The 21803-nt window shown below is 39.6% G+C and overlaps 2 protein-coding genes and 1 pseudogene across 2 annotated transcripts in view; all 3 read right to left on the bottom strand.

Annotated features, from left to right (window-relative positions):
• LOC106922008 (meiotic recombination protein REC8 homolog) overlaps positions 1-4797 on the bottom strand; it is a 7362-nt gene extending 2565 nt beyond the window's left edge. Inside the window, exons 1-11 of the mRNA XM_088013916.1 lie at positions 4560-4797; positions 3287-3355; positions 2477-2619; positions 2318-2393; positions 2086-2206; positions 1912-1999; positions 1658-1728; positions 1499-1577; positions 1332-1416; positions 1085-1259; positions 1-14 (exon numbers count right to left, since the gene is read on the bottom strand). The exon at positions 1-14 is cut by the window's left edge and continues 182 nt beyond it. Of these exons, the coding sequence (XP_087870042.1) occupies positions 1-14; positions 1085-1259; positions 1332-1416; positions 1499-1577; positions 1658-1728; positions 1912-1999; positions 2086-2206; positions 2318-2393; positions 2477-2619; positions 3287-3355; positions 4560-4615 (977 nt within the window). The 5' untranslated portion in view covers positions 4616-4797. The remainder of the gene's footprint in view (positions 15-1084; positions 1260-1331; positions 1417-1498; positions 1578-1657; positions 1729-1911; positions 2000-2085; positions 2207-2317; positions 2394-2476; positions 2620-3286; positions 3356-4559) is intronic.
• Positions 4798-4938: 141 nt separating this feature from the next.
• setdb1b (SET domain bifurcated histone lysine methyltransferase 1b) lies at positions 4939-19273 on the bottom strand. Its single transcript, XM_014994075.2, has 25 exons — positions 19176-19273; positions 17283-17486; positions 17039-17205; positions 16901-16941; positions 15888-16014; positions 15627-15806; positions 15319-15520; positions 14811-14884; positions 14524-14714; positions 14246-14375; positions 12887-13145; positions 11990-12103; positions 11067-11370; positions 10725-10986; positions 9262-9352; positions 9044-9160; positions 8746-8915; positions 8436-8651; positions 8177-8347; positions 7171-7301; positions 7008-7027; positions 6783-6901; positions 6442-6704; positions 6272-6360; positions 4939-5245 (listed from the first exon to the last, which is right to left on the bottom strand). The coding sequence occupies exons 1-25, from the start codon at positions 19190-19192 to the stop codon at positions 5128-5130; spliced, it is 3777 nt and encodes a 1258-aa protein (XP_014849561.2). The 5' UTR covers positions 19193-19273; the 3' UTR covers positions 4939-5127.
• LOC148155016 (cortexin domain-containing 1 protein pseudogene) lies at positions 19192-20766 on the bottom strand (annotated as a pseudogene).
• Positions 20767-21803: the final 1037 nt, after the last annotated feature.

Raw genomic sequence — 21803 nt, forward strand, 5'->3', positions numbered from 1 at the left:
TCAGGTTGGACCTCCTGGCGGGGTGAGCGCAATGGGACACAACATTTTAAAAAAACCAGGTGATTGATGATGGGAAGATGGCGGCAGGAGGGGATTTATAGTGCAGAAGCAACGTTAAAGCATGTTGAAACTGTGAGATGATGTCATGAGATGTTTTTGTGTTCCCTGCTCAGCCATAAGACAAGAGCACAATGTTTTAATGAGACAACAAGAAAAAATTAACTAATGAAAACAATTTGTGTCATTTTTCATCATGGCTTAGTAATTATCCTGGGTGTTAATTGGACAAGGCGTAAAGACTCTGAAATAAGCAGATCTGTAGGAGGGGCGATTGTTGGTACTGTCACTTTAAATTTAGCTCCTCTGGGACACAACCAGCCTCTAAAACTGACTGACTTGAAGGTGACCCATTAAGCTTCCTTCAACAGGTTACAATAGATCTATATAAAACATGTTCATTACATATTGTGCACAAAATAATTCTTAGATAATAAGATTTTAGTCTGATCAGTTCTGCTTATTTTGAGTTCCTTTCAGAATGAGATGGTTTAGGGCGTCTTGTCACTTTAAATCCAAGTAAACTGCTGCTGGCCACGCCCCCAACTCAACGTTTACACTCACAGCTGCAAACAGATGAGCAATTATACAGCTGTACATCTTTGAAAAGCAGAAAGCAGAAGTGGAGCCTCCTGCACAACTAGCAAGAATGCAGCAAGTGGTTTCTGGATGGTAAGTCGACAACAAACCACTTGTCTTTTCCAGCAGCCATTGTACAGCACACACAGAGGTAAAACCGGCTGATCAGACGTTCTGGAGCTCAGCTTGGGTTTCTAGGTGACGTTCAGTGATTGCAGATTTGTGACATTACATTCAGAGCACAAAAAACTTATTCCCCCCCGAAAAATTCTGTGTTTTATTTTAAGAACTTGGGCTGTTTTTAGAAACGGCTGAAACCAAAACGGAAGCATGACTTTTGCATAGTGGATAATCTGTATTAAAACATATAAAGATATATTTAATCATGCAATTATGATTGAGTAAAAACTACAGTTGTTTAGAAGAACAACAAAAAGAGAGAACGCGCCTCTAACTCGGGGCTCCTGCGTCGTCGCCGCGCTGCAGACGGCGGTGAGGGGACGCCGGCCGCCGGCACCCGGGCGACCGGGTCTCTGGGCGTTAAGGGGGTTTCCCCAGAGGGGCCCGGCTCCTCCAGAGGCAGCAGCTCAGGGCCCTCGCTGGAGACGGTGGGCGGCTGCAGGCTGAAGGATAAAACAGTCGGTCGGATTTTGTTTCTTCTCATTTGTGTTTGTACGCGAGGAGGGAGGCGTTACTCTGCGATGGATGGAGTCATTTCCTTCATCTTCTCGCTCTCCTCCTCCTCCTCTCTCATCTCTTCTTGTATTGGCTCCAAACCTCCTGTTGACAACGCAGCAGCTCCTCCATTAATTAAGCAGCAGGTAACTTACACTACAGCTGAGAAACAAAATCTTCCTCAAACCTTCTTGAAAGTGACCCAGCTGGTCCAGGAGTAAATCGACAGTTTGTGGAAGATCATCAGTGAAGTCTTCCTCATCAAACTAAATGAGAGAGAAAAAAATGGCCGTGAGGAAAAAATAGACTGAAAGCGTTTTTATAGTTTTTCAGCCAGCAGGCGAACCTCGGCGGCGGGGGCAGCGGCAGCGAGTATCGGCTCGCTCAGAGTGATGGATTCTGGGGAAGCGGAGATGCCTGAGGGGGAAAAAAAAAAAAAAAAACACAACTCATCGTTTGGCTGTCACACAATCCGGTGAAGACAGGAGGGAAAAATGAGGCGATGGAAGGTGAGGAACGTTTCCTTCCTGACACTAGAACCAAACCATGACACTCCCACCACCACGTAATGTAGCTGCAGCACATAAAGGACAGTCTTGCCATTTTCCAGATGTGGAGAAGCAGAAATAGCTGATCTGCTCCGTTCATGAAGCTCGGGAGACGATTCTCGCAGAGCTTCCCAATTCATCTGACACAGAAGGCAGGAAAAAAAAACCCTCAGTTATCCCGAGCGACGTGCATCGGGCTCGCCGCTCGTTTCCTGTCGGTCGGCACCTGCATCAGCTGCGTCGGGCTGGGCATCGTGTCCTGGAGGAGCATCGCTCCAAATAAAGGATCCGGAGCGCCTTCCGTCTCCTCCATGAGAAACAGGGCATCAGGCAGGACTGCAGCTGACCTTGAATGAATAAAACAGGACTTAAAGCAGAAGAAGAAGAGGAAGAAGACAAAGACGAAGAAGAAGAAGAAACGTGTGTTTACTTTACTATATTAAAGCAAATGTTCATACTTGCTTGGGCCGGAAAGATCCGTTTTTCCTGAGCTTCTTTGTTTCAACAGCTGGCCCAGAATGGATTGGACTTCCTCTGGAAGGGAAAAAGTTTGTCTTGAACTCCATCACTGCTTTTTTCCCCCCCAAAACCTTTCAGCGTTTTGTAGTTTTTCTCACCCAGAAAGATGGTGCACTGCCGGTGGTAGACCAGGATGATGCCGTACTGCAGCTGTGAGGAGAGGTAGAGGGAGAAGCGGGGTCGCGGCAGGCCGGGTTGAGGCGGGGCGACCCGCTCCAGCAGGTAGTTCATGATGTCATCGCTGCCAAGGCAACAGCTTCGTTAACGTCATCAGTCCTCCGGTTGGTTTGTTTGAGAAACCCAGATGACTTTGTGTCGCCTTAATTATAAACGTGACTGACAATCGATTGTGGGATTCCTCAAGGCTCCGTTCTCCAAACGCTGCTTTTTGTTAATGCAACTTTAGATTTACTTGTCGCCACATGACAACAGAGTGCAGTCGTGGAGTGTGTCTTTAATTATGTTTTTTGCAATGTGGGTAAAAAGCACAGTTAAATGCTTATTTTCCACTTGGTTAGAAACTTGCTATCTGTGCAGGGCTCTGTAAAACCCAAATCAGGAAGTTACAGCTCATTCAAAGTGATGCTGTCAGAGTCCTGACCAAAAACACATCAATCTCCTAAACTCTGAAATAAACGCCACGAAAAACCTCCTTTGACTCAAAACTTCTCATAACATGCTGCATGAAAGCTGTTGTAAAAAAATGCATCTTCCCTACAAAATCAAAAAATTTGATTGGTTTATTATATTTCAACAATTTGCATTTTTCAGTTGTAGTATTTTTCTGTTTCTTACCTTAATAAAACTTTAACTGTTTTCCACTTTATCACCTTTTGCATAAACGGTGGAACAAATAAAACTGTCATACACTGAATAAAGCAACTACAGTTTTAAAAAAAAATACTCACCAACTCCTTTTCACGTTGACTTTCAGGAAATCCCTCCGAGGAACTTTGATGCCTTTTGTGGCAACCAGCCTGAAATGTAAATAATTCATTTACTGCTGAATTAAAAACAGAAGGCAGAGCTAATTGTCAAATTCACAAACGGATCAGCATTTGAAGCTGATCAAAATGACAAGGAACAACATATAAGGTCTTTATTATAATTAATTAACAAACATTATATGTTGAAGTGATCTTCTATTTACTAAAAAAAAAATATGTGATTACAGATTAATGTAATGTTAATTACATTTTGCCTGGAAATGATCAGAAATATATTTTTCTATTGATACATTAAAACACTTAGTTTGAAAGAATTTGGAAGGGGGAAACATAAAAAAGGTCTATTTTGGTTTTAGATTTTAATCATCATTTCTGATTGATCGCATAAAATTATTTTGGGATTTCAACAGCATCCCAAAATAATTTAAATATGTAAAAAATCTTTACATATTTAAATAACTACATTTTTTTGTCTCTTTATATTCTAATATCTTGATTTCCACTAATAATTCAAGGAGCTATATCGTCTTTAAGTTAAAAGTTATAATCAAAGCTGGTCAAAAACCTTAAAAAATATATAAAATGTTCACATTTGAGGAGCACCCGTGGGAATCAAGCTGAGTTTTTTTTTTTTTTTTTTTTAATCTCTTTAATCTTTAGAAATCTTACATTTGGTGAAGGACACATCAAACCCTGCAGCGCTTTTGTTTTGACTTCAGAGGCCCTGTTTGTGTTTGTCAGCTTTTAAAGATGCACCTGGACTCTGCCATCTCTTTATTAAGGACAAAACCCCCCCCAAAAACTAGTAAACTCTGTGCAGCCATTTTGTGTTTAAATCGAACAGGGTACAGATTTAAATGTAAAAAGCGTAGACATATTTTAAATTTATTTTAAAAAAGAAAAGGACAATTTTGCAAAAAGTGACAAAATCATGAACTACTCAATACATTTTCTTTAATAATAATAATAATAATAATGTATTGAGTAGTTCATGATTTTGTCACTTTTTGCAAAATTGTCCTTTTCTTTTTTTAAATAACGATTATTCTTTTGTAATGACAGATTAACGTAGTTTAAATAACTAAAAGAGTTCACCAGTATGAAGTTTTTTATTTATTTTTTGTAAGTAGCAATGCAACACATCAACCTCGATAATTTGGAAAAACCTCTCCAAGAATCAGATTTAGTGGAAACGTCACTGGACTGCTGAAGGATTTAAAAGATTTTCACTCACCAGATCGTAGAGAAACATCCTGATCGACGGTTTAAAACAGCCGGGTAGTAAAACATGCTAAAAAATGTTCGAGTAAACCAAAAAACATCCAAAACTGATGAAGGTTAGCAGCTTCTGCTCCGAGTTTTACGTTCAAGACAAATGTTTATCTTTTTTTTTTTTTTTTTTTGATTGAGTTGAGCTGATTGGACGAACTCTCTGCCCGGGTGGATAAATTGAAAGAAACGGATCGTTTTGAGAGAACCTGGACTTCCGCAAGTTTGAGTCACATCGAGCAGAAATAAAACCTATTTAGCTGTTTTGGTCAGTAAGAGATTTTTCAGAAAACACAAAAAAACGTATAATCCAAGCAGTAATAAATGAGTAACAAGGCAGGAGCTCCGGTCACTGATGAAACCTTTATTCGGAGGTAAAGAAAACATTTAATGGACAACATCAGACACTTAAGTCACATGCTGGTAAAAAAAAATACACACACGAAAAGAACGAGATGCTACAAAATTCCTAGAACTTAATAAAACATAATCTAAACGGGGTTCGGCGTTGAAGGGGATGAAGTCCGGGTGGATCACAGCAGCCGCCCACGGCACTCTGTGGATCCGCAGCAGCACAGCAGCTCTTTGCCTTCAACGCTTCCCACCTCGTAGTTATAATCCCAGGTCAGTTCTGTGCCGGCCCGAATCCGCCTGAACGCAACACAGTCAGGGAAAAAAACACATCAGCGGAAGAGACGGAAGGAAACTTTATCAGATGATGTAACGATAAGAAGAAGAGCGAAGGTGCAAATGAGTTAAAAGACAAACTATTAGGCATTTCTGATCTATAATAGTCAGACTTGTAACTGAAACCATTACCAAATGTTTTGGCTCCCGACTAACCAGAGCTCGAGTAACAAATGTTTCTGTCTTCAATTGCGTTAGAAGTTTAATAACATGAGGCTATAATGTTGAAAGGTTGAAGCGGTGTGAATACTTTTGCAGTTTTACAACACTTGGATGCTTCCAGATTATTTTCTAGAGGAAATGTTTAAAGCTTAAAACTATCTTACCTGCAGTTGTTTTTAAAATTCTATGTCAAAAATAAATTAAAATTACCGTATTTAGCAGCAACTAAAAATTTTTTGAGAAAAACTGGAAACATATCTCGCCGCTCTCGGTTTTCCATAAGGACCCAGCAGAGGGCAGCTGCGTCCTAATAAACTTGCTGGATTTATTAAGGACGCAGTTCTCCGTCTCCAACGCTGAACCGTGGTTTCATTCACGCTGAGTTTACCTGCAGCGGCTCTATTTCCCTCCTGTACTGCCAGATCAACTCAACTTAAAAGCTGCATCATATGAGTTTGAAGGAATTTCTCCGTCGTCCCTGATGCTAGCATGTATTTGTTCTAAATGAAAAGTAGCACTTTCTTCTTTGATTTCCAATTTTGACTCCCAATGATTCACTTCCTGCTAAAGCGCCCCCTGGTGGTTGAAGACAATTCCACAGAAAAGCCGCACCAAGCTATAAGCAGCATGGTTCAAAGCGCAGGGGAAAAAGTAGCGGCTTATAGTCCAAAAGCCGCTACTTTTGGACTCTAGTTTTGCTTCATAGCCGTATCCATGAAATTGGCCTCTGTCTCTTTAAGGACCTCCGACACTCCCTCATTAGCGCTTACAGACCCTGTTTAAACTGTAAATCCCCAGTATGATCAAATGAACCCATTTCTAACTCACTTGCTGGCGAAGAACGCCACCCAGGGGAATCTCAAGTCGTGTGTGTCGACAAACACGTTCTGGACGAACAGGTTAGGACTGCAGCTGTGCTGCAATGCAGGTAATAGAAGAGCATGTCAATTTGGATCACAGAAAGCTGCTTTTAAATGACGCAGAGAAAAATTTCTTACATTGAGATAACGTCCCAGATTTCCCTCCAACTTGGCGTCGATGATGTAGCAGGACTCTTCGCCGTCGAAGAACAGCCGGGTGTTTTTGGGAGCGTTTTCTGCCCCTCCTCCAGGCTGCCCCTGGTGGCCGGGTTTGCTCCCCTGAACGCTGGGCCCGACTCCTCCCCCAGACGGTTTCACCATCATACTGTGGCTGTTCTTCAGGGCGATGCCTCGAGTGGATTTCACCGCTACCTGCTTCTTGGTCACGCCGGATACAGAAGCTCCAGCGAAGAAGAGCGTGGGAAAGTCATGAAACATGTAGAGGAAAGATCTGGTGTTTGGTTTTTAACTGCGTTTACCCGGAGCGGCTTTCTCTCTGTCTTTGTTGTCTTCAGATCCGGAGCTAATCGTCTGAACATCATCGCTGTCCGATAGAGTCATGACGTCCTGTTTCTTTGATTGCTCCGTCTTTATTTGACTGCAGAATAAGAATATTCCATGAGCAATTAAATTAATTAAAGCTTAAAATGGGGGGAAAAAAACAACTATTAAATTTTAGGGAGAGTTTGGGAATTACAGCACACCTCTTGTTGTCTCCAGTTTCCTGTTGGGGAGAGAGAACAGAGTATAGAAGCAAATATCACCCAAAATAAAATATATAATCAGAGATTGTTTCATGTGGCTACTGGACACATCAGGATGTAAAATAGTCTTATCGTTTAATATTATTTGTTTTATTTTACTGACCTTCTTCAGGCCTTGGCTTGTTAACCAGGAAGCCACTTTGCTTTTCCCCGTCTCCTCTGGCATGGAGGGCGGTTTCTCATCATCCTGACCTTTGGCTGAGACACTCAGTCCATCTTTACTGTCCTGACTCCCTGCAGCAGGAGAGCAAGAATTAACTTTATTTAGCAAAACAATCAGGCAGTAATAAGGCAAAGCATGGCTACCCGCATTCATCTTGCTGTTTTAAGATTAGCTAGCATGTTGTTGGTGTCCTACAACTGTTTATCACAGTGTGATAAAATAGGTTGTTCTACCAAATTGATATTATTAACGACCCTTAAGCATTAGATGAAGGCGAGTCGATAAAAGACGAGAGAAAACATTAAACATTACCTACTAGCGATATTAAAGCAATTTGTTCAGGTTTTAGTAATATGTGTTGATTTCCTCTAAATAAGACTAACACAGTGAGAATAGGGGTTTTTCTAAAATGAAAGTTTTTATTAAAAAAGCAAACAAAAAAAAACAAACAGAATTTATATTTAGCGTGCAAAAGACAAATGTGTGGGGGGCACATGGTGTTACCATAAAGAAAATAAAGATACTGCAATCATTTACATATACATCTCTGGAAAAAAATTAAGAAACCACTTAAAATGGTCAGTTTCTCTGATTTTACTTTTTATAGGTATGTATCTGAGTAAAACGAACATTGTTATTGTATTATATGAACTACTGACAACATGTTTCTGAAGTTACAAGAAAACTTTAGTATTTGCAGAAAATGAGAAATGGTCAAAATAATGAAAGACGCAGAGCTTCCAGATCTCAAATAATGCAAAGAAAACAAGTTGATATTCATTTAGAAACAACAATATTACTGTTTTAACTCAGGAAGAGTTTAGAAATCAGTATTTGGTGGAAAAACCAGGAGGTTTTCAATGCTGTGGTCTCTTCATTTTTTCCAGATCTGTGTTTTTCAAGGCTCTACTGCTGAGTTTGATCATCAGCGATGGATCTGCAGTACCTTCTTTGTTGCCCTTGGCCTGACCGCGAGTCGTGTAACTCCTCCACACAGAGCTGGGGGTGTAGTAGTTGTCCTTCACAAAGGTGTCGTCTGAGCTGTCGCTTTCATCTTCACTCTTTGAATCTTTCTCCTCTTCGTCGTTGCTGTCATCCGAAGAGCTGGAGCTCTGAGCTGTGGGACGAGGAAACATGTATGATAAAATGGCTGCCTGCTGCAAATAAAAACAGCAGACACATCATATGTTTGGGCTGGGACTCGCCTTTTTTCCTCGCAGCGCCGCTGGAGACCAAAGCGGACGGCTGGATTTTCATCCTGGACACGTCCACGCCGCTGCCCTCGCTGTCGGAGCAGTGCGCCTCGCTCTCGTAGCCTTCCTTGAAGTTCTCCACGCTCTCAATGTGGTCCAGGTTAGCGAAATACTCGTCACCCATTTCTAGACCTTCTTTGTCAGCGAAATCATCAGTCAGGATTTTACCTGGGAAAACGGAAGGAAAGACAGACAATGCATGGATTCTGCATGGCAGCCTGATTGTGTCCGTCTTCCCATCAGTCCTAATCGTGTTTCTCACCAGCATAAATGCAAACAAATGATCCCTTAGCTATATCGTCCAGACAGCGAATGCCCCAGCCTTTGTTCTGGGTCTTAAAGAGCTGCAGACGGACCTGCAGGCCGTGCTGCACCAGCCGGTTGGTGCACATCTGAGCACAACATTTACACCTTTTGTTGCACTCATAGATGCTAAGAGAAGAGCAGGAAGAAAGACGACAATTTCACATTAAACACGAGGACAAAAGTCGTTTTTAGTTATTATTTGCCTGTGTGGGAATGAAAGACATGAGTGAGTTATGCAGGTGAAAATGTCTGACCCTGTAGGTAAGCACTCCTCTAATCGTTTGTATGAATATCCGGCGCTCTGGTTGATCTGCCCCCCAGGTGTGCAGCCTGAAGCCTGCAGGGTCAGCTGGTGGCAGGAACATTTGGATCTGTAATTAAAAAGAAGAAGAAATACCAAGATCCCATGACAAATCTCCAGGGTCTTATCTGCAGCAGACAAATTGAAATAAAGGCGATTATCTCCACTTACTTGTCTTTGCAGCCGTCGGTACATTCACAGCCGACCAGGAAGTCTGAACTGGTGTTAATAAATACTCCGTCTTCAGGGATTCGCTCCTTGCCTTGTGGAGAGAGGAGAGAATGAGTCAGGCACAGCTGTCAGGTATCACATTATCACAAAACAAACTGTATTCAGCAGCAAAGTACAGCTGAACGCACAAGCAAGCAATCGTTTTTAATTTGCTGCATTTTAATTTTGACACAGATTGAGAATGACTTGCTACAATTTGCTGTTATGTAAAAAAAAAAGAGAGAAACTGGACTGCTTTTCTTTATTTATCTTAAAACATTTATGACGCATGTCTTAAACTCAAGGCCCGGGGGCCAAATCTGGCCCACCACGGAGTTTTATGTGGCCCTTCAGCCTCCAAATTACATCAATAAGTCCATCCAGTTTTTCACAAATCTGAAAAATTCACACAAAGTTAACAGATCCGCACATTTTTTTTCTGATTTTACTGAATTTTTTTCTCAAAATTGGCCAAAAACTTTGGGTTTGAATGACTGCTGCCTCAGCCTCACTTGATGTCAAGTCTTAATCTGTGATCAATATGGCGATTAATAAAAAAAAAAAAAAAAAGTCACATTTAACAACATACTTTAGTGCAAATATCATAAAAATTCCTTACAAATATTTCTAAATTAACATCAGAAAATCTCTGATTTTGATTGCAAAAAAACAAAAACAATCCTGGCTGGACTGACCAGTTAGAAAAGATGTTCAATATTATTTAATTTTAAGAAACACTTACTGCAGGGGTGGCCAAGTCCAGTCCTCGAGAGCCACCATCCTGCAAGTTTTAGAAGTATCCTTACTCCAACAGACCGGGATCAGCTCTACAGAGGCCTGATAATGAGCCAGTCATTTGATTCAGGTGTGTTGAAGCAGGGATGCATCTGAAACTTGCAGGATGGCGGCTCTCGAGGACTGGACTTGGCCACCCCTGACTTACTGAATGCTGAAACAGCGATTTATTGATATTTTAGCAATTTAATGGGTTTAATATATTCTGGCCCTGTAAGAACATTCAGATTTTTGATGTGGCCCAAAATGAAAATGAGTTATGGGATATCATTGCATCTAATGATAGATCCTAGATGCACAAAAACAAATTTGATTATTTTCCCATTTTGAGGAGCCGACATGTTTCTCCTTAGTACTTAGACAAACTTATTTTTCTTTTACTAATATTTCATTTAAAGATTTCCATTACACACATGGAAAGACGAGAGCAATGCCTGAAAATAAATCAGCCGTTATTGAAGTTAAATATTTTCATACTGAAGATTTTGGAGAAAGTTTGTGCTCGTTAAATAAATTGCACAGGGAAAGAAAGGCTTAGGCATGTGAACGACTGACCAAAGGAAGAAAAAGACTGAAAAAAAAAAAATGAAATAATCCCACATTTGGGGGAAAATGGTTTTGATCCTTACTGTATTTTACGTTAGGTGGTGGAGTGGTGTCAATCTCATTGACGCAGGACAGAGGGATGTCCTCCTTCCCACTAGTGATGTCTGGAATGTAATAGAAGGGCCTTTGCGGCTGGAAAGGCCGGTCCACCAGGACGTACGGGTCGAGGCAGAACATCTCTAAGAATATAAAGTCACAGCGGGTCTGGAAGAGGTAGTTCTGGATCTCCCCCATGTTACGCAGACAAAGTCCACACGGAGCCTTGTAGATAACGTGGAAGGACATCTGGAGGTTGAGCATAAAGAACCGTCATTTTAAAATAAATGAATTCGGATATTCAGCATTTTTTAAAGGATTGTGCGTACTTTACGGTTGACTTTGCGTCGTCCCGTCATGCGTCTGAAGTCGTAGAGCAGCGGCGTGAGGAGGGGGTTCTTTCCTCTGTGCAGGTCTGACTTTGCTGGTCGGACGCGGTTCAGACATGCAGGCTGGCAGGTGTGAGCCAGGTAGAAGATGCGGTCCGTCGGGGCTCTGTAGGACGGCTGCTGAGGGATGGTGGCCATCGCGTGCGTGACGATGGAAGTGGGAGGCGCCAGGGCGGTCGTCTGTCTCTGATACGGAGGCGTGAAGGAGGACGTGGGCGTGTTCGGGGTGCTCTGCACCTTTCCACTGTGGATTTAAAACTTTAAAAACTGAATTCGATTCGGATAACTTTGAAAGTGACAACTGTTTCTTCATAAATAAAACAGTTGTAAGCAAAACAGCTACGCAAAGTTATCTAAAACACTTAAATCGATGAAAATACAGAACCAAGTAGTTTTTCGTCCTTTCCTGAGAACATTGAGTCTTACAGAACATCAGCTGCTTTCATCTTAAAATTAAAGAGTTTTTATGTTCTTCCTGGAAACTTTTGTATGGAAGCGTTAAACTGTCAGAGACAGGAAAGGAGCAACATCTCTTCAAAACCTAAATGTCCATAAGACTGTATTCTTGGATTATCACCATTATATTACTTGAAAATTGTCTCATAAGAACAATTTTATCATTTATTGTGTTAACACTTCTGGGACAAATTATCATCCACCAAATTCTGTTAGTACAACAGGCTTAAGCACAAGATGGCAGCAGTACAAAAATGGGGCTTTACCAAACATTGTTTCTGCATTAAAAATAAAAAAATAAACTATCTGGTGCTAATTTTTGTTCAAAGAACAGAATCTGAGTAGCTTTATTAGCTACTTTCTTGTTTGTGTTTGCTGAATTTAATCATGTAAAACTGTGAACTTACACTGAGAGGTTGCTGGCGTTAGCGGACGCAGCCTGCAGGATCTTGGAGGCGTGCGTCCCGCCGACACCAGGGATGAAATTAGACGTGCTCTTCTTTGCCATCTGATGTTTATTTCTTGAGATGATAAAACAAAAGGGGAAAAAAAATAATTATTATTTATCTTGACACATTAAAAAGCAAGTTGGCTTCCCATGAAGCTAACTTTGTAATCGTTAAACCCTGACGGGAAGTGAAACCATCATCTGGATGATGATCATTATTTACCTGTTCTTATTACAGACTGTTTGGTGTAAAAATCCAATCATTCTGCTGCAGTCTAACAAAACCTGTTTAAAATACAAATTTACCCCGGATGATACTCTCCCCTCTGAAGCGGTAACATTCCAATTCATTAGGCTTTCATGCAACCATTAAAAGATGCAAAATAACAAATAATTCCTTTTTTAAATTCGAAAATAAATATCATATTACCTGAAATGCATTAGAAAAGCATTTCTATAGTGTATGCTGCATCACTTGCAGCAAAGTTGTTGCTTCAGTGAAAACAATAATTTTGACATCAACATGTGAAAAGCTCAGCTCTTCCTCTTTGACCTAATGTCAATGTAGTGTAGGACTGACATATTGATTATTTTTTGTCTAACTGATTAAAAATTTTATTTCTTTTAACATGATTTGAATTAGGTAAAGCCTAATGCCACTTTAGGAGTTCTGGGTGAAACATATTTACAGCCAAAATATATATATTTTTATTTTAAATGCAAAATGTTTGGGTATAGTTTTAGGTCAATTACTGCTCTCAGTTGTTCTTTCAGCGAATTGACTTTTTAAAAAAAATCTGTATAATCCACACAATATTTAAAAAATGCAGTTAACCGTTTCAGCTCTCATACTTACTCAATACGTTGAAACTGGGCAGCCGGTGAGGGCTGAGGGGTTTGCTGGGTTTGTTGAGCTTGTGGCTGCAGGGTTTGCTGGGTTTGCTGGGACAGCTGGACCTGCTGGAGGAGCTGGGGCTGCGGCCGCTGCTGAAGCTGCTGGATCAGAGTCATCGCTGGCGGCTGACTCTGTGTCGTTTGAGGAGGTTTGGCAGGAGAAACTCCGACGTGTTCGACGCCAGTGTACTGAACGACTGGGCCTTTACTCCTTAGTGCTCCTAGAGATTGGAGGAAGTAGCGACAGACAGTGTAGAAGTCGTGACAGACGGAGGGAAATTCTCCAACTTTCTTCCCCCCAAAAAGAGCATGTGGTAATTATTGATCAAAACACTATTTAAAGTATTATTAATTCAAGTTTTAGAATAATATTTGTAAAAAAAAAACAAAAAACAAAGTTACAGTCATTAAATAGATCATATAATGTACATCTTTTGTGTTTTGTGAAGGCAACCTGAAGTGACATCCAGGTGTTGGGCAGGTCTCTGTTTGGTCCAACATTAATGTCGAAGCTCAGCAACATGTGAGTGAGCCTATCACAATATGCATTTAATCAACTAATCAATTAATCTGATGATTAGTATTTTCTAAAAGGTAATTTTGACATCTTCATTTAAATTCTGAATTCAACTGAGTGTAGTTCTATATTTATTGTTTATGGTTGTGTTTTATTTTGAAACAAAATCTAAGTTTATTAGTCAACGAGGGGGCAAACTTGCATTATGATGTCATTACCATTATATCACTTCAAAATAGTCTCAAAACAATATTATTGTTTATCGCATTATTATCGGGACAATTTATCGTCCAGCAAAATTCATCATGACAGGTGAAGCTTGTTCAATCACAGCTGTTTTATTGTCTCAAACTAAGTTGATTCTCAGTTTTCCAGATTTTTATATTCAGGAAGGTTTAAAAGAAATAATTTAGTTTGAAAGATAATTTAAAAATGTTAACTATGAACTAGTTGTGCTGTAATTAAAGGGTAATTCACTGCTGCGATATGTGGGCAACATACCACTTTGATTTTATATAAAAGTTTTTTAAAGTGAAATTTGTGGTCGAGGATTCCACTTTGACTTTCCTCTGTCATCTTTTCACTTTTGTGACTCTGTATTGTTGACCGTAAAATGGTAAAAACAGGTCATGTAATTAATTTGCATTATGTAATATTACTGCTTTAAACTGTATGACAGTAACAATAAAAAAGGCTCAAACCCAACCAGTCCTGGCTTACAGATCCAGGGGGATTTTCTGATTAAGTCAGGCTTTGACAATGTTCAACACAAGCTTTTAATGTTGCAAATCTGTGTCCAGTTACCCATGTTTGGCCTTGTCCTCTGGTGGCCAGCTAGCTTCTTTTCTTGAGTGTTTGCTGAAGCCAGTTTCAGATTGAACATGGGCTCCAACCTGGTGGATCCTCTGTAAATCCATTCGCTCCTCTTATCGTCCTGCTCAACACCAAGAAAACACAGGAAGCGGTGTAAAAACACTCTACACGATAAAAGTGCCACGTCTTTCTAAGTTATATTAATGACACTGTTGATCTGGAAGCTCTGAAAAATGGCATTTGGATTCGGATGAGTGGCTGGTACGAACCAGAAAGAGGATCTTGACCAAGCTGCTGTCCACCTCCTCCACTTTGCTCTTCCACCAGGTCCCCTCCCACTCCGTCTTGATTATCTGGCCGACCTTTAGGAGCACCATCGGCCTGCTGGGATAGGCGGAGATGTACTCCTCGATGAAGTCCCGACAAGATGCATCCTCTATGTCTTCCCAAGTTCGCTTTACTACACAAAGAAACAGAAACACTTCTTCATTTATCTCTTTTCCTACATGTTATTTTCATTTATTTATTTTTATCAAAGACAGAAGTTAAATCCTACATGGTCTGCAAACTGGATAGAGTTCAGGAAGGATCACATATGAAGCGTAGCCGTCGTCAAAGAAGATCAGAAACCTAAAACACAAAAGTTGTATATCATTGAACTTTTGGAAATGTTATTTTTTATTTGATTTATTTATTTCAAGCAAGAAAACAAGCAATCAGTAGGACAGAGAACACATGTCATGCATAATTTGTTTAATGCCACTTTTCTGCTTATCAAGGACAAATTGTAAAAAACTTTGTAATTAAAACCATGTTATAATATTAATGTGCCTGTTCAATATACTGTGCTAAGGAGTCAACAAATAAATTATATGACATTGACAAAATGGTTACAAATTAACTCATAAGAAGACAAACAAATCTAGGGATAATAAGAATAGCAACAGTAACAATTGTAAATAACAACCGGACAAACAGAATCAGAGTAATTACCAACTTCTTGCCGACGTAAACCTATAAATTCTTCTTTATCTGCGTTATACGACTACAAATAAAATTTATACCTCATCCGGTTCTTGTTGTTTGGCATCTCTGCCACGATTCCAGCGTACAGCCACACCAGGTTTCCGTCTTTGTACTTGGCGACAACACGAGCCCCGACGTACAGGCTCTCCAGGGTGGGGTTGTAGTCAAACGCCACATGGTTCCCAGACAGCAGACTCTTGCCTTTATCAAACCTCACCTTGTACTTAAACACACCGTTTCCTGGAAACAAAGAGAGCTTCTGGATCATCAAAACAATCCCACAGAGCAAGAAGCAAAAGCTGTGTAAAACATCGTGATGCTCATAATGAGTTTAAAAGAAACACACCAACAGGGTTAATTGCCACCAGGTTGCCTTTATGCCACGTCTTGGTGCGTTTCTTTCCCAGGATGTTCATCCCCACTTTGAGCTCGTCTTCTTTTATGTTGGGGTTTGGCTGCGTCTGCGTCATCGTCTGATGAGACGGAGCTTGTGATACAAATATAGCTGGTGTCGTGCTCTGAACTCCTGCAGGATACAATTTTTTTTAAATCCAAACATTAGCACCAATAACGGCTCCACAAAGCTAGAAGCTTTGCGTGTGCTCACCTGGCTGAACTACAGACTGCACTGCTGTTCGTATCAAAGGCGAGCCAGAGGAGGGCTTGGTGACTATTTGGACCAACTTCTGGACCTGCTGGGTGGTTTTCTGCAGAACTGCAGAGGCTTCGTTTAACTGGTGATGAAAGAGCAGAAGTCAGAACAGCTGGAAACAATGTGGACTTCAAGTTTTAGTGGAACATTATAAGAGAATTCATGCAGTGGAAGACGGGTTGAGGATGGTCACAGTGCGCTCCTTTCTTCTTCATTTGTTTTTGAGCCTTGGTTAATGTTTACTTGTTATATTTAATGGTGCAGGAGATTATTTTTGCTTACGTCATAGTGCATTTTTTTCTTCTATTATTTGTTACATTTTCCGTTTATTAATTTTTCCAAATTATGTTACCAATTCACGCAACACTTGTAGTAAAGATGTATTTGAGAATTATATTTTAAAATGTTATGCTCTATAAAAATATACCCATAAAGCCTTTTTTATAAATATTTATTTTAATTAATGTAAATTATTCAACTTTTTTTGTTTATTTCATTCATAAAAACAAGTTTTGCTAAATTTATATAAAACTATATTTGAGGTAAAATGGATAAATATCCTGTTGACAAAATGGCTTGTTCTTAGAAATATGTATATTTTCAAAAACTGATAGTTTTTCAGCCCACACAAATGAACCTTCTGGCACCATGTTTAATTCCTAACAGGAAGTCTTGGTTGTTTTGAAGAAATCTGATTGGTTGACAGGTTTTAGCTTAACGCTACACTGCCCCCTACAGGTTTGGCATGTTTAATACAACACTCAGGACCAGACTGTGAGAGTTGATGTGGATGAAAACCTTTCAGAAAACGATGCCATGTGTACAATTACTTTTGGAGGTGGAAATATTAATTTCAGGCCCTGAGACTGTGTTTTACAGATAATTTAATTAATCATTCATCATGGACACTTGGTCCATGATGACACTTGGTCATCAGAAGAGGAAAAACCGCGGCTGGCTGCTCTCACTGTTGGGTCCTTAGATGGCGCTTGTGTCTTTGGAGGAACCACTGATGGTGGAGAACAGAAGCGAGAGATAAAATAAGCGTGTTAGCATTTCCAGCTACTGCAGCACTGACAGTAACTCTGTAGAAAACTGTGACTTACAACATCCCACAGCTATGACGTCATCGTCATCATCGTCATCAATCTCGATGACTTCAGAGGGGAGCCCTCCTCCTCCGCCGCCTTCATCGTCTGAGCTGCTCTCTCGGTAGACGAGGCCGTTGTTTTCATACGCTGCCCTCACCAGCTTCTCACACTCCAAAACGGACCTGAAGAATCAGAGGGGCAAAATGAGCAAATGGCAGAAAACACCAGTTAAACCCAAAAAAAGTAACATCTTCCATACTGGTTGGCATCGTTGAGAAGTTTCTCTGTCTTCGCCTCTTCTTTCTCTTTCTGTTCCACCCATTCCTCGAGCTCTATCAGCTGGGCTTTTTTCTTCTTCACAGCCTCGCTCTGCTCCACGGCCTCCTCAATCCATTTCTTCAGGTCATCCAGTGAAACTCCCAACTCGTCCTCCAGACTGGGGTCCCAGCCGTCGACCTCCATTCTGAGGAGGGGACACAACCAGCAGAAAAGCATCACACTTTATGTCCATCAGCAGACAGACTCAACACTTACTTGGGCTTACATGATTCTTGAATGACCGAGCGAGGCGATATTAACACAAATTATGGTTCTGGAAAGTGATGGTGACAATTCTGTTCCCAGAAAAGTCTGGCGCAAAATTGAGCTGTCAGCCAGGAGAAATTCATCACCATGGGATTTAAGAGGCACAATCAATAAAAAAAATAGGGCAAAAAATGAACTTATAAAATGCTTGAACTATATCTTGAAATGCACATTTTTTTAAAACTCTAAAATTAAACAATTAAACAAATAAAATGCTTGTTAAATGGTTAAATTCATGCATATAACACAGCTTGAATGACTTCAAAAATGTAATCAGTGTAAGAAATAGAGGTCAGATTGGTGACTATATAAAGCACAAACACGTTACTATCAAAATATTGCTTAATAATATAATTTTATTAGGAAATCTACCATTTTAAATGACTGAACCTGCTTATTCACTCAAATCTGATTGAGACAACAAACACCGAATGCAATATCAGAAAACACAACATACATGTTTTAAGGGAGGCACAGTTCAATTGTTGTATTTTAGGAAGGTCTTAGAATGCTGTTGAAGTTTTTGATTTATATATTTTTACTTTAAAACACTATTACTAAAAGCAATACAAGAATAACAGTATCACAGAGTTTATACACCCTACATATTTATAGAGACTTCAATAGGTGGATAGATGGGATAAAAATAAATTATATGTTGCTATGTAAGCATGACATGGAATATTTTGGCATTATTTGTTGGAGCATAAATGCACCCGTCTGTAAAAAAGATGAAATAATTTTGCCTCAGTCAATCTTTGCCACAAAATCAACTTTAAAAAGTATAACAGCCGAGTATAAAACCATAAAATACAAACATTTTTATTATGATCTAGATTGCGTTTTTATAAGTACCCAGAAAAACCACTCGATTTACTCTCCATACTTTTCCAGAGGCCTCTTAACTGCGGGAAGATCTTACACTTACAGGAAGTTCCTCTTTCTGAATTTTCCCTTAGATGTCCTCCAGATCAAATCAAGTTAAAAAATAACAAGCGAATGCAAAATAATACGACGATCAGCAGTAAAGAATCCAGCATGTCCCATGCTCAGTTTGGCCAAGCAGATAAGCAAACGGTTTTCTTTCTGCTGATCGGCAGCCCGCCTGTGAAGGTAGGTGTTTGTAACTCGCTCATTCATAGAAACTGCAGAAGGTTTAGTCAGAAAGTAAAGAAACGAGCGCAAAACAGCTCTAACTGATAAGGCAATATGATTATCTTCTTAGTAAACATCTGAGAAGCATAGTAGAAACAAATGCACTGGCCATATTTTTACGACTATTTTGTTTATAAAGCACAAAATGTGCAGACTTGCAAAATAAATTTATTTAAGTCAGCGTATTAATTCAAGAAGTCACAATTTCAAAGTGTTTTATTTAGCAGCAAAAAAGATTCAAGAGCATGCTAGCTGGTTAGCCTAGCACGAGCAATGAAATGTGTTTATATTTCGGACAGGATGCGGCGGCTGCCTGCAAAATAAACATTATTCTATAGTTTGCAACTGTCCTCAAAAACGTGACACACACTGAACTGAAACAACTAATGAAAGGCCAATTAAAAACACTCACCCATCACCGCTTTCCATTCTGTGGATTGCAAAATTTTAAACTAGCTTGTTGCTAACGCTAAGGGTTGGCTACAAAGAGTAGCGCATGCTGTGGTTGCCGGGGCACCCGAGGTGGGCGGTGCTGCTTGTCAAAAAAGCGCTCCAAATGATATCACTTCCAGTCAGAAAAGACAGGCTGTTAAAATTAAAAGAATACTTTTACCCTTAATCTTTGCTGTCTTGATAGCTATTATCATCTAATGAGACTTGCTTTGTTAAATATCAGCATCTATTCCTTTTTTTTTTTTTTTGCATTTTCTAAATATTTTTGCATATTTACTAACTTGTTTTGCTTAGAAAATCCAGATTATTTTAGGAAACACGATGCTTTCAAAGAATCCTTTTATGCACATATTTGCCACTTTCCAATAATACCACTTAAAAGTTCTTCGTAGCACACTTACTTCATTTGAAGATTCAGAATAACCATTACTTGCATCCAAAATAAAACCTCACAGGCACACAGAGAAAGTCACCAAACCACGATTCCAGGTGAGGAGTCTGAACCATTCTTTGGTCTCCATCATTCCTCTGTGTCGTCCTCCTGCTCCTCCATGTAGGTGGACACAGAAACAGCACTGTAAGGGTCCAGCACCAGGTGAGCACAGCGAACAATGGTCACGAGCAAAAAGAAGCAAAGAAGGAAGAAAAAGAAGAGGGCAAAACCAAGATCCACATCTACTTCAAATCCTCTCAGAGGACCAACTGAAGGGTCCATGTTAAAAAAAAAATGCACAAAATCCAAAAATGTGTTTTTACATCTCATCTGATACCAGAAACAAAGGATCCAGAAAAGTTTGATATCATTTCACCTCCGCTTTGTTTATCACCATTGTTAACCTAAGCTGATTTCTTTTTATTGTCCAGTTCTTTTCTACTGTTTCGCCTTTTTTTCCCTCCAATGAGCCAAACACAGGCACCCTTGTTTGGCACCTGTGGCCTCCTTGAATAGTTAATAGGGAGTTTGGTAACAAACAGGTCATACCGGTGACTAGAACTCTCACGTATCTGTGTAGAACAGAAAAATTCAGAAAACTTGTTACATCTGCCTTTGAATTGCCTGAAAATGTAAGCTTTTACTGTGTTGTGCACGCTCTGAAGTCATGCCAGTTTGCTTAAAATAAATATGAAACAGTTCACACACAGTTCTGCTCCGATGAACAACACTTACAATTATTCCATGACAAAAATGTTCTAAAAAAGTAGGAAGTGAAATGACAAAGAAGAAAAAAGGTTAGAGAAGAAAGAGGATATGATGCTTTTGCTGTAATCTAGTTAAGAGGGCTTGGAAACTGATCCTGAGTTTAAAAAAACCCAAACAGTGCAGGTTACCTAATTAATGCACAGGCTAAAAGTGTGGTGAGTATATTCAAATAAAACTAAATACAGTAAAATAGGACAAACGGATGGGAAGCATTTGTGTTAAACATGATTCAAGTATATATGCTACATATTGAATGAGATTTAAGTGTCCATGAGTGTCTTAAAATATCACATTTGTCTGTTGTTATCCCTAAGTGGTGAACAATTAAGATGGAAACTGACCAGTACTACCGTTACATCTCCAGAACTTCACAAATAAGCAGATAATTATGTAGTTTAGTTTGTGTTCCTTCACTTTTTTCACTACATTTTTACCACTTAATTACTACTGCAGAAGTCAAATGCTATTTCCTTTCAGGCCTCAAACAACCCTTCTTCCATCTCAACCTAACTTACAGGATAAAAGTATTTTTTTTAAAAGTGTATTTGTAAGGAATATTCCATTTTTGTCAGTTCAATACTAGTTTTTATGATTAAATAACTTGGAAAGGCACCTGAGCTCAAAAGCTTTCAATAAATGACAGATTTCCCTCATTTAATCATTAGCATTGTCCTTTCAGCACATGACCTACTGCGCACTAGAAGAGCTAATAATTATTTCCCTACTGTCTGTATTCTTCAACATATAAGCAGAAAGTTTTGCAGACTGTTTTACTTTTTTAATGTTATTTTTTTTTCTCTCCACACTGCTTAGTTAGCATGTTACTGTAGATCAAGATGCTAATCCTAACCTAGCGGCTATCGTTAGTATTTCAGCTAGCTTTAGCACAAGCTAAACCATCACCTTACAACTTAGCTTTGCTAACTATTTTCTGCATGAATTTCTAATACTTTTTGTGTGGGATTTTTGCAATGACTGAAATATCTGAAATACTTCCCCACTGGTGGCATGGCCTTTCCTGTTTTTATCCAGTTTTCATTTTGTGTCATTATTTTTTTGTTATTTTTAAGTCATGAGGCTGAGGCAGCAAGTGATTTAACATGTTGCTAGGCAACTAAAGACCAAGTTAGATGATACCACACACCTTGCTTAAGTCGCTGCAAGAGTTGAGCCACTAAAGCTTTTCCTCTGCCTTCATCTCCCAGAATGCTGTGCGGTTCTGGACCAGAGTTCAGTGAATATTGGACCAGATCCATCACATCTATCACAATATAGATTACTGATTTATTGATCAACCCTATGTCTTAGCTACTTGCTTGGTTTGAATTTGATTATGCAAAGCTTACATATTCTTAATTAAGTTTTTAAGAGCAGTTTTCCTTTTAT

The sequence above is a fragment of the Poecilia mexicana genome, unplaced genomic scaffold (assembly GCF_051168715.1).
Source record: "Poecilia mexicana isolate PSO_F unplaced genomic scaffold, ASM5116871v1 scaffold_16, whole genome shotgun sequence".
Lineage (NCBI taxonomy): Eukaryota > Metazoa > Chordata > Actinopteri > Cyprinodontiformes > Poeciliidae > Poecilia > Poecilia mexicana.

Bases quoted from the DNA above. Each gene is read 5' to 3' on its own strand.
- setdb1b (XM_014994075.2), bottom strand. The intron at 9,161-9,261 runs GTAAGTGGAGAT...TTTTAATTACAG, and splicing joins ACCGACGGCTGCAAAGACAA to ATCCAAATGTTCCTGCCACC. The intron at 6,361-6,441 runs GTAAGAAATTTT...CCTGCATTGCAG, and splicing joins ATCTGGGACGTTATCTCAAT to CACAGCTGCAGTCCTAACCT.